This window comes from Paramormyrops kingsleyae, chromosome 12 (genome assembly GCF_048594095.1).
Source record: "Paramormyrops kingsleyae isolate MSU_618 chromosome 12, PKINGS_0.4, whole genome shotgun sequence".
Lineage (NCBI taxonomy): Eukaryota > Metazoa > Chordata > Actinopteri > Osteoglossiformes > Mormyridae > Paramormyrops > Paramormyrops kingsleyae.
In genome coordinates this window covers 2,735,809-2,748,447 of record NC_132808.1, presented here as the reverse complement: position 1 = coordinate 2,748,447, position 12,639 = coordinate 2,735,809, and the positions used below count along the sequence as shown (strand labels likewise).

Genomic DNA, 12,639 nt, shown 5'->3' with positions numbered 1-12,639 from the left:
CCACAGTTTAAATGGACTTCATATTCGTTCATTTTTCCCAGACTACCTTAAATCCGACGTTACCCGGATAAGCCAGTAACCCCGCTTTGTAGTACAGGCCACAGGTGAGCAGCTTCCCAGCATAACTACTGAGGATATCAGGAGGTCCGTTATTGGAGTTAAGCACCGCATGACTACAGGCCCCAACAATATTTCAAGCCGGGTCCTGAAAGGCTGCGTACGTCAGCTCTTAGAGGTATGGACCGACATCTTCAACATATCATTCTCCCAAGCAAAGGTACCATCATGCCTTAAATCTGTCATGACACCTGTTACAAAGACCTCAGGAACATCATGTCTGAATGACTACTGATCAATAGCAATAACTTGCATAATCATGAAGTGTTTCGAGTCATGTCAAGTGCAGAAATGAAACGGGGATGTCGAGTAACGAAGGGTTTCATCGAGAGCGCACACACTTGGGAACACAACACAACGTTAATGACCGGACTGGGGAAAGCATACCTAACGCAGACTTAAATACATTGAACAAATAACAGCAGATATAGCTGGTAAAAACGGGGAATCCACACGGGGTAGATGAGGGGGCGTGGCACACAAGAGGATCGGACGAGTGGGGCGTGACACTTTGAGCAATTGGACCAAATAAAAGGGGATATCGACACTGGTATTGACCCCCATCAGTATACTTACAGGAAGAACAGGTCGACTACAGACACCATCTTATATGTTGTTCATCTGGCCCTCACCCATATGAAGTGTAGGGACTCATATCAGACTGCTTTTCCTGGATTTTAGCTCTACTTTTAATACAATCATTCCACAAACATTGATATATAAACAGAAGACACTCCCGTCCATCATCATGCAACTGGATATTGGACTTTCTAACAAACAGGAGAGAGACTGTCAGGATCCCTGACATCACCTCCTCTGCTATCATCATCAATACTGTGTTTTGAGCCCCCTGCTGCACATTCTGCTGACCTACAACTGCTCAGCTATATTCTCAAACACCCACATTGTCAAGTTCTCAGATGACACAGCAGTGGTGGGAACATCTGGAGGCTTGGTGCAGAGCTAATAACCTCTGCATCTATGTGAAGAAAAATGAAGGAGATGATCATGGATGTCCAGAAAACTGTCAGGAACCCTCCCGTCCCCCTCTGCATAGGAGGAGTGGCTGTTGAGATCATCTTCAGTTTAAAATACCTGGGGTACACATCAGTAATGACCTTACTTGGAACACTAATACTAACAAGTTAATAAAAAGGCCCACTAACTGTTCAAGCAGGCTGGCTTAGGTACTACAGTCCTTACCTCTTTTTACAGATGCACATTTGAAATGAGAGTATTCTCACATCATGTGTCACTGTGCGGTACGGAAACTACTCTGCTGCAGAGAGGAAGGCTCTGCAGTGGGCAGTTAATTCCGCATAGAAGATCATCAGCAGCAGTCTTCCAATGACTGAAGAAATCTATATCAGCAGATCCAGGAACAGGGCTGCCAGTATCATGAAGGACTCTTCTCACCCTGCCTATGGACTGTTTACCCCCTCCCCTCAAGAAGAAGGCTGTGCGGTATCAGGGCCAGAACAAATAGGCTGAGAAACAGGTTCTTTCCAGAAGCTGTCAGACTCATAATCTCTGCCATACACTCAAGATTTTTTCATGTGTAGATCACACTATAGACTTTTCTTGTGCAATAACAATGAATATTTATACTCATATTGTTACACTTTTTAATATTCATTTTTAGTTTTTATTGCATTACTTGAGCCTTTTTATTTGTTGTATGTTTCTTATTGGAGTGAATGTCCATTTTTAGGTTATAGTGCTGTTTCACAGGACCTCAGTACTTAATTTCATTCCCTTTCATGCTACCCCATGTTTTCAGAATGACAATACACCATCTTCTTCTTTTCGTGAGACATAAAAAATAAAACTTGTATGCAATAATTATCTCTTTATTCATTGGAATTTTTCAGAATTACCCACCATTCAAATTCATAACAACAGAATATTGAATGTCTTTTTTCTTCAATGTTTTAAATCATAAATGTCACTTTACTTATCAACAATGTACATTTACATTAGCACACTACTGTTGTCCTTCTCATTGTTAAAGTTCTTTAGTTTTAGTGTAATGTTTGTGGTTTCTCCAATATATTTAACCTCTGTAAGGCAAGTTTTACAAAGAAACTCACCTCAAAATATATCTTACATACTATGGATGTGTACTTAGCAGGGGCATTTTGGAGGGTGAATATTTGTACTTGAATTTTAAGCATGGTTTGCACACTCCCTGGAGTTGGGATGCTCATTACAGCCCTACTAAATACAAGAAGTTATAGAAATCGATGTACTTGCATTGCCCACAGTGTGTAAGCGGACGATGGGGACCTGGATTGGGGAGACTGGGACCTTGCCCTGGAGCCAGGTCTGGTGGGGAGTTTGAAGGCGGGCGCCTCGTGGCTGGGCCTCCACTCATGGGGCTTGGCCGGGCATAGCCTGAAGGAATAACATGAGTCTACCCTCCAGTGGGCCCACCACCTGCAGGGGGAGCCATTGGGGTCCGGTGCAATGTAGATTGGCTAGCAGGCTCGACAGACCGACCATCGGTTTTTACTGTCCATATTGTAGTGTTCATCTCATAAGCTAGATGTCCCATCCACAAACAAAACATTTTACATTGACATGAGTAAGGTCCTTATATGAGCACATTTTTGTAATAATTTACTTTCAGTACTCTAAAATGTCACATTGGCTTGTGTAATTTCATAGCGACACACTCTGATGATAACAGGGTAACTTGAGATTTGTTTGCCATAAACCTACACCTAATCACGCATTGCACTGTCCTGAAACAAAATACTGCTCTCCCCAACCCCCCCAGGGCAGTCACAGTAAAGCTTGATTACTGAGCCAACTACAGTACATAAAAGTGCTGGGGCATTTGAGAACATCTTAGCAATATTCCCATTTGAGAATATGTGCAGCATGTGAGGGTCCAGGCTATTTGGGGGCACTTTCCTCTATGCATACACACATAAACCCAAAATGACATGTGACTCAAAGTCCTGGACAGGCTTGCTGCTTCACCCCGACCGAGTGACATGAGTTCTGTTCTTGGTATTTGACGGAGATGTAACCAGAGCCCAGAGAGTGACTTCTTGGCAGATAGGCACATTACACCTGCCATCTACAACGCCTGCCCTACACAGTGAGCAACAGCAGCGCCTCTCAAACCCAGGCAGGAAGACAGAGACGCTAAGGAGGTGATCAAATGTACCAGATTTACAGTTTAGTCCATCTTCAGTTCCTTTCTTCCTTATTAACATCTCTTCCCTCACTACCTTCAAAACAAAGCTTTGGCACAGCCATCAGAATAACTGCTTAATGTCTAACGGTGACACAGTGTGGACAACATTAGTGCTAATATTTCAGTCCTTAAAATCAAGTTGGGTGCCTGTCTCCATTCATTTATTTAGATTGTTAGGATGGATATTTATCCTGAAACAACAAAAAGAAAGGAAAAACAAAACTGCTCGAAAGTGCAATGGCAAAGGCTGATTAATTACGACTGAAGACTGGGAGAATTTGATAAAAATAACAATCTGCCATACATCCCAGTGTCTGACCGCTCAGTCTTTATTTTCATAGAAAGCTTTGCTCTACTGCATGCAAAATGAAAGTCACTCAAAGTTTAACATTTAAGCCCAACAACCTGGAAATATGGGGGAATATAGCTGTGTCAACAGGTACTCCACTGTAGATTTTGAGATGTGTTTAGGATCATTATCCTATTGTATAAGCCATCCTCTTCATCCTCTTTTTTACAGATGGTGTGATGTTTGGTGCCAGAATTTACTGGAATTTAATTGAGTCTTTTCTTCTCTCTATCAGTGAAATGTTCCTTGTGCCACTGACTGGGACAAAAGCATAATCAATTCACTCATGTGCTTTACAGTTGGAGAGGAGCTGTTTTCATGAAATTTCTGTATCATTTTTACCTCTAAGCATACCTTGGTGCATTGTGGCCCAAAAGTTCAGTTTAGCTTCAATAGTCCATGATTTCCAAATTGTATCAAGCTTGTTGAGATCTTCATTTACAAACTTCTGATGCTGAATTTTGTGGTGATAATGCATAAAAGGTTTTCTTTTGATGACTCTTACATGAAGGTTATATTTATGCAGGTGCCGCTGCACAGTAGAACACCGCACCACCACTCCAGAGTCTGCCAGATCTTCCTGAAGGTCTTTTGCGGTCAAATAGAGGTTTTGATTTGGATTTCTAGCAATCCTATGAGCACTTCTCTCAAAAAGTTCTCTTGGTCTTCCGGACCTCAACTTCCACTGTTCCTGTTGACTGTTGTTTCTTAATTACTGAGGAACCAGCTGCCTGGAAAAGCTTGGCTATTTTCTTATAACTTCTCCTACTTTTTGGGCATCAGTTATTGTAATTTCCAGAGAGCTAGGCAGCTGCTTAGAGGAGCCCACATATGCTGATTGTTGGGACAAGGTTTAAGGAGTCAGAGTATTTATAAAGCTTTGAAATTTGCATCACCTGGCCTTTCCTAAAAATGTGAACAAGCCATAGCCTTGATGAGTTAATTAAGGTCTGAGACCTTGGTAAAAGTCTGCCCTGAGAGCTCAAATATCTTGGGGTGCTCAAATGTTTGCATGGTGCTCCTTTCCTTTTTATTTGGTAAATGGACTGCATTTACTGTATATAGCACTTTTTACTACTCTTACGAGTACCAAAGTGCTTTACAATCTATGCCTCACATTCACTCATTCATTCACACACCGGGGGTGGAGGCTGTCATGCAAGGTGCCGACCAGCTCACTGGGAGCAATTTGTGGTTCAGTGTCTTGCTCAAATACACTTTGATGGGGTCAGGAGGACCCATATACATGAGACATGAGATTAGATGCTGACTGTTCTGAGGTGAACAAGCTTTGAACCATATTTGTTTTCCGTGTATGCTGTGTGTCCTACCTGCAACTCAGTAGGCCCTGAGGCACAGGTACACCCATGATACTCTTCTGCTCTATTCTACACTCCAAGTAATAAGAAAATAAACAACAGCTGTAGGTTTGTTGTGATTTTTCACTAAAATCACAGGACAAGAAATATAATTTTGTTTCCTGAACAATTTGTGGGGTATTTTATTGACATGCACTTAGTGCAGGTGCTATGCAAATGTTGTCTTAGGCATGCCTGGCCGTACATAGATGCTGGCAGACAGGCTATACAAACAGCACACATACACAGATGCTCTGCATGATATTGAAATAGTTTGATGCACTTGTTCTTCAGGCAATAGCATAGTCAATGTACTTAACAATAGACAAACCCGGCAACAACATTTGACAAACTTCTTTACACAGGTTGACAACCTTTGTTTCTGTACTGACATCAATGGATTGTTCACGGCTTTGGGTTGTGCACATGACACATAACAATGCTGACTTTTTATAGATTTGTCAAACTCAAGCCTAAAAGTTGTCCTGTTACTACAATGAAGATGTCCATCCTTCACATGAACACATGAAAGAAGCCTATGGTAACATGCAAAAAAACTTTTGGAGACCTGCACCCGCCCGCACCCGCACAGTACAGCACCACACCCGCCCGTGAACCCGTGATTATTTCAAAGTTAAATCCGCACCTGCCCGGGCCCGTTAACATTCTGCCCGTTACCCGCCCGTACCCGTGATAAATTACACACAATTATTTTTTCTATGCACCTCTCAACGTGACAAGTGCTAGGCCTACATGAGTCTTGAATTGAAACGAAAAAGTCAGTATAACACAAAATCAAATCAGATAGATCTAAGCTATTCATACTGTGACGAGCGTGAAAGAGAGAACACGACGACACGCTTCAGCAAGGATTCAGACGTGAATGTTTGTCAAGGCAGTTATCTGAGGGTGCGTTCGTTTTTCTCTCGGAACTCGGAAATTCCGAGTTGAGTGACATCACGTCTGACAATCTCCCGTTCAAGCTACCACATCTCGGAACAAACATGGCTGCCTCCATGAACACGCTGCTGTGTGTTGTTGCTTTATATTTTAGCAGATTTGGAGTGCGATAATTTTTTCAGAGAGACAAACAAACAAGAAACACATTAAAAGCTTTATAAAATATTTTAGCACATTCATAGCAATATTCTTTTTTCGAGAGGCAAACAAACTACAAACAAACCAAAGACACTAACAAGTCTGGTAAAAATCAGATATTGCATGATAGGATACTGTTTACGGTCATGAAATGGTATTCTCTAAATCGAACACGTGCAGTTACATTTATAACTATTAATACATTTAACAAAATAAACATTTTTAAAGATTTATAAAATAGAATTACTATTGAGTGTGTAAGCCGCCATGTTGAAATTACATCACAGGGGCAACTCGGACAACAAAATCTTGTCTGACATCAACGTCATAAAAGAGGCGTGTTTCCGATGGGAAGTGACGTTTTTCGTGACGTTTCATGACGTTTTCATCCAAGTTCTGACTTGGAGAGAAATAATCGAAAGCACCATAAGGTACCCCCGGCATACTGAACACACTGTGATGATGACAATTTGTGCATGATAGTCTAATACATAGATATTTTCACTTATATGTTATTTTTGCAGGCTACAATACTGTTTTGATTGACCTGCTACCCGCCCGTGTGTAACAAATTACCCGCCCGCATACCCGCACGTAAAATCAACAGGAATTTATACTGTTGCCCTATTCAACACCATCATGGTTAAAAGTTTAAATAAAGGCAGTACCCTGTCATGCTATGCAAATATACATCAGCACTATTGGTCTTCAGGACCTGCCAGACTTTTGACTGACATTTTACAATAGATTTTTTTACAGTGTACGCGAACAGGCGGAAGCAAGCAAAACCTGAGCAAGTTTTATATGGTTGTATGTTTATATGGGAGTATTCAGAAAATCATATTGCACCCCACAGTTTTACAATTACTCACCTGTACAGTAAGATTCACAGCATGTGTGTTTAGAAGACACATGGAAGATGTGTGTTTACAAAATAGTGGTTGCAGTGGCTTTCAGCTGCCATGTGCTAGCAGTTCCAATTTTGCGGCCCTCTATTGTTGTAGTTAGAGTTCTAGATCTGATCGAGTATACATTTTTTGGTGTAGATTTTTATCCATGCTGTGTTTTTGCGAAGTGGCAATAAGACCCAACAAAGTACAAATAGGGTAAATAGAGCAAATATTCACAAATAGTTTCATCTTGTTCACAAGGATAAGCCTCTAATCATCTCATCCTTCTCTTTGGCTGTGTACACACCTGTGTGGACAGTGCTAAATACAGGTGAACTCACCCTAAACGGATTGAAAACAGATCCAATCACTCAAACCACATTCGGAGGTGGTCTGGGACACATATGGCCACATTCCCATATAAGGGTGAGCACGAATGTTTCATTGGCGGCATTGAAGGACCGCCTACTCTGCTGACGCCCTCGTGTGGGCATAAGTACTTTCACATGAATTAGACGCACGAATAGTATTTGACATAGGACTTATGTTATAGAACGTAAGTCAGCACAGAGTGGGCCATAGGGTACCAAACAACGTATCTTTTTTCCTTAGAACATCAAGAAATAAGTTTCAATCTGCTGGGAAGTTAGTTATATAGTTTAGTAATATCGGATGGAAACATTATCAAAGCGTGCATCATTAATGTTCCGCGTAAATTTGGAAAAAATTAATTATTATAAGAGACTTATTAAGATGACTGATCCTATATTTAATGCGCACTTTGATCAAGCTTCCTTATTTATGTCAAACCTGCTCACGCTTTATTAATACAGTGGTACCTCAGTTCTTGAACTCATTAGAACTCGAATTTCTTAAAAGTCGAACCAACCAGTTCGAAAAAAAATGACCTAGAACTCAATCTGAATCTCAGAAGTTGAACCGTGAACGCGGACCTAAGATAACTTGTACACCCGGGGAAATTAATCACACAGCACGTCTCTCAGCAGAAACAAAGAGTAACGCTTCAGTATCAGCCTCACATTCGCTGTGATAGCATCGTGCATGTATACACTGGCTGAATACATATATTTAGACAGTAAAAATATATTTAGACAATGATAGACAGTAACAGTAATTATTATTATATAATAAAATACATTTTAAAATAAAGATTTCGTATTTATTATTTAATATCATTAATAATAAACCATTAATACATTTAACTATAATAATATTGTCCTGCCGAGCAGGGACAGAACGGAGACAAAGGCGCAGACGTCAGGGTATCGGGGAATACGGGGTTTAATTACAGGTAAGGCAGGCAAAACGCAGATGGACAATACAGTGACTGGACTGGGGAAACAAACTGAAACGCAGACAAAATACACAGGACTAATGACAACAACCAGAAACAGCTAATCACACGGGGATTCCACACGAGGTTAACGAGGGGGGTGTGGCACACGGAAGGAGCGGACGATCGGGGCAAGATACATTGTTTTTTTTTTTTTAACTTTACACATTGTTTGGATACATTTATTTTCTTACTTTACAAATTACTGTTTTGATAAATGTGCTTAGATGTGTTTACTTATGCTCTTCTTGTTTTATCCTGTTCATTTTGTGTTTAAATGCTAAAAAAAATATTTAGGTGTAACTTTTTGGGGCCGGGAACCAATTAATTACTTTTCCATTATTGCTTATGGGGAAAATTCAATCTCAAACTGTTTAGGATTCGAACCTGAGTTCTGAACGGATTAAGTTCGAGTTCCATGGTACCACTGTATTGGTGAAACGTGACCTTAAAAATTACATGAACGCAAAATTAAAGCGTGTAGGTAAGAATGTGCGTTCAATGGCCTAAATAATAGATATGCTAACAGAAACATATAATAGTAGTGTAATTGTTTATATAATTTCATATTGGGCTGTCCGGGGGCTTGAACTCACAGTCAGAAATCTAATTATAAGCGGTCAGTCGAGAGGCATGCGGAGACACATGTTAATGCCAGGTGTGAACAGGGCCTTTGATGTCACTAAGCATTGTTTCTTCAATTTTTGAGCGATTTGACACGAAATTTGAACAGGTCCATCTTCACGCATACATTGTATCTGTAAGATTTGAAAAAGAATATCCAAATAATTTTTGAGTTATCATGATGACCATATCAAGTGTCTGAGCTGGCCTTCTCTTTGCTATCACTAAGTGGCACTGCTTCAGGTTTGGTGTGATTTGTCTCAAAATTTGATTAGGTCCAGATCTTCACCCTTGCAGCCTGTCTGCAAAGGTTGACAAAGATTTGTAAAATACTTGAGTTATCAAATGGCTCAAATGTCTGAAACTACCCTATGCAGCACTGCTTCAGTTTTGGGGTAGTATGTCTCAAAATTTGACCACTCCAAATATGTTATTCCTAGAATTTGAAAAGATTCACGCAATACTTTTAGAATTACTGTGTTTCTAAGATCAAGGGCCCTATTTTCCACCAGCATAATGCAAAGTGGTTTCGCTAGTTTCGTTCCAGAGAATTGCTCATTTTCATGCGATGCCCGCACGTTATCGAAATAGCAATTAAGAAATGTTTATAAAAGTCTGAGCATAGTCATGGTTATGAAAGAAAGAGCACAGTCATGAATGCTTATATTAAAAACCCAGCAGGGGCATCTTAGCAACCAATGATCCTTTGAAGGTCATTTGAAATGTTTTTCCAAGACATAAGATTGTTTCTTGGCCTGTTTGACCTGAAATTCTTTTCATTACTAACAATAAATTTTCAAATACTTGGAAATGTTTATGAACATATAGAACAACAGGGCCAAACTCCATAGCTCACTAGTAAGATAAATCCTCACCTAAATTTTGCTTTTCTCTTCCTTAAAGTCCTGAGACAAATGTGAATCTGGAGGTGACGGCACCAGGGATCCAACCTCAATTCTTCAGCTTCAGATCTTTGAACATTTTATAAATTATACCAGCATAGCATCCCTGAAGAGTTATGGTGTAGAAGGTGTAGCTGAATGACATGTTCAAGAACCAGTGGAAAACATCTAATACATATACATATTTCCCATTTAATACAGACCTTGGCTGAGAAATCTTGGGGGTTTTCACCTTGGCAAAATCTCATTTGAGCTTACCTCAACACTCTCATTGACCTCGATGCCCCCATCATTGTCATCATCCAGCTGTTTGTGAATGTGCCGTAGTGCCTCCAGACTGAACCTGTCTGCGTCGCCTATGCATGGCGGAATCACAGTATTGCAAGGGTCTGCAAAATAAACAACAGTCATCAATAAGTTACTTGAAAACTCCATAAGTGTGTTACCATGGGTGAACAGACCTAGTTCAAGAATCAAAGGCAGATACAGGCCAAAGCTATAGGTGAGAATATACCTAGTTGAACAGAAGAGGTACATAATGCACTTACACAACCAAACTCAAGTTGAATACAATGACATGTTTTTTCCAAACCAATAACTTTTACACTGACATATTTTGTCTATCTCTAGAACTGCTTAATGGTAATCATGATTAATCAGTATACTTTATACCGCTGCTATTAATCTTATTAATATTATTCCCCTGTTTACCATCTCTGATTTCCATTTAATAAGGACACACATAATTAAAAAGACACACAATACAATTAAATAAGTATAGACAAGTAATTAAAGCATCCATCCAGGAATGACATCCATTCATTTTCCAGCTACATTTCCAATAGTGGTTTGAGGAGGAGCCTGGAGCATTTTCCTGGTAGCATAGAAAACCATGCAAGGTAATAAACCATTGTGCCAATTGAAGGATATTCTTTACTTTAATATAACTTCCAAGCACTAAAAATAGCATTTAAATACGACCAGCAACTCACATAAAAAAATAAATGTATGCTACATTAAGAGTACAAAAAAAAAATTTTGTAGCAGCTGAATCAATGTAATGAAAAACACTAAATGTTTTTTAAGAACATAAGAACATAAGAACATAAGAACTATACAAACGAGAGGAGGCCATTCGGCCCATCGAGCTCGCTTGGGGAGAACTTAACTAATAGCTCAGAGTTGTTAAAATCTTATCTAGCTCTGATTTAAAGGAACCCAAGGATTCAGCTTGCACTACGTTATCAGGAAGACTATTCCATACTCTGACTACACGCTGTGTAAAGAAGTGCTTCCTTAAATCCAGTTTGAAATGTTCTCCCGCTAATTTCCACCTATGGCCACGAGTTCTTGTATTTGAACTAATGCTGAAGTAACTATTCGGTTGAACAGCATCCAAACCTGTTAGAATCTTATAGACCTGGATCATGTCCCCCCTCAGTCTCCTTTGCTTGAGGCTGAACAGATTTAGCTCAAATAACCTTTCCTCGTATGACATTCCTCTAAGACCAGGAATCATTCTTGTGGCCCTACGCTGCACCTTTTCTAAGGCCGCTATGTCCTTTTTAAGATATGGTGACCAAACCTGTACACAATATTCTAGGTGAGGTCTCACCAAGGAATTGTATAATCTTAGCATTACCTCCCTTGACTTAAACTCCACACACCTGGAGATGTACCCCAACATCCTATTGGCCTTTTTTATTGCTTCCCCACACTGGCGAGAATGAGACATGGAAGCATCAACATACACACCAAGGTCTTTCTCATAATCAGCTACCTTTATTTCAGTAGGTCCCATAAAATACCTGTACTTTATATTTCTGCTCCCTACATGGAGTACCTTACATTTGTCTATGTTAAATTTCATCTGCCAGGTGTCAGCCCAGTCACTAATTAAATTAAGATCCCGCTGTAGCTGCTGAGCCGCTAGTTCAGTATCTGCTACACCACCCACCTTGGTGTCATCTGCAAATTTCACCAGTTTACTGTATATATTGGTGTCTATATCATTTATGTAAATTAGGAACAAAAGTGGTCCTAAAATTGAACCCTGCGGTACCCCACTATGAACGCAGGCCCACTGTGACATCGAGCCTCTTATAACTACTCGCTGCTTCCTATCTGTTAACCAGTTATCAATCCAAGTCGCTACAGTTCCTAAAATACCTGTCGCTTTGAGTTTAAGTGAGAGCCTCTTGTGGGGAACAACATCAAAAGCCTTTTGGAAATCTAAATAGATGACATCATAGGCCTTCTTATCATCAACTTCCTGAGTAGCTTCCTCAAAAAACTCCAACAGATTTGTTAAACAGGATCTACCTCTCCTAAATCCATGCTGGCTATCCCTCAAAATGTTATTTGAGTCCAGGTAATCTACCATTTTCTCTTTGATTATAGCCTCCATAACTTTACCAGTTATACAAGTTAGACTGATTGGCCTATAGTTTGACAAATTACTTCTATCCCCTTTTTTGAAAATGGGCGTTATGTTGGCATGCTTCCAATCAGAAGGTACCACACCTTCAGATAAGGATTTTAAAGGTTTTTATAAAGTGCAACTCGCATGGCCCTTTAGATAATGTATTCAGTACTCCAAGACTACCACTGCTGCTACTAAGAATATTATTAAATAATTCTCTAATGTTATTTAATGTTGATACACATATATGTGACGGGGGGAGAGAGCACTACCACAATCATGCTCATTGTATGTGTATGCGTGATTGCATTGGTAATATT

General features: G+C 39.9%; 1 protein-coding gene across 3 annotated transcripts in view; it reads right to left on the bottom strand.

Annotated features, from left to right (window-relative positions):
- The window catches only part of stim2b (stromal interaction molecule 2b), a 94,992-nt gene that overhangs the window by 53,255 nt on the left and 29,098 nt on the right, over positions 1 to 12,639 (bottom strand). For all 3 annotated transcript variants that reach the window (XM_072718515.1, XM_023796145.2, XM_023796144.2), the window contains exon 2: positions 10,156 to 10,286. In XM_072718515.1, the coding sequence (XP_072574616.1) occupies positions 10,156 to 10,286 (131 nt within the window). The remainder of the gene's footprint in view (positions 1 to 10,155; positions 10,287 to 12,639) is intronic.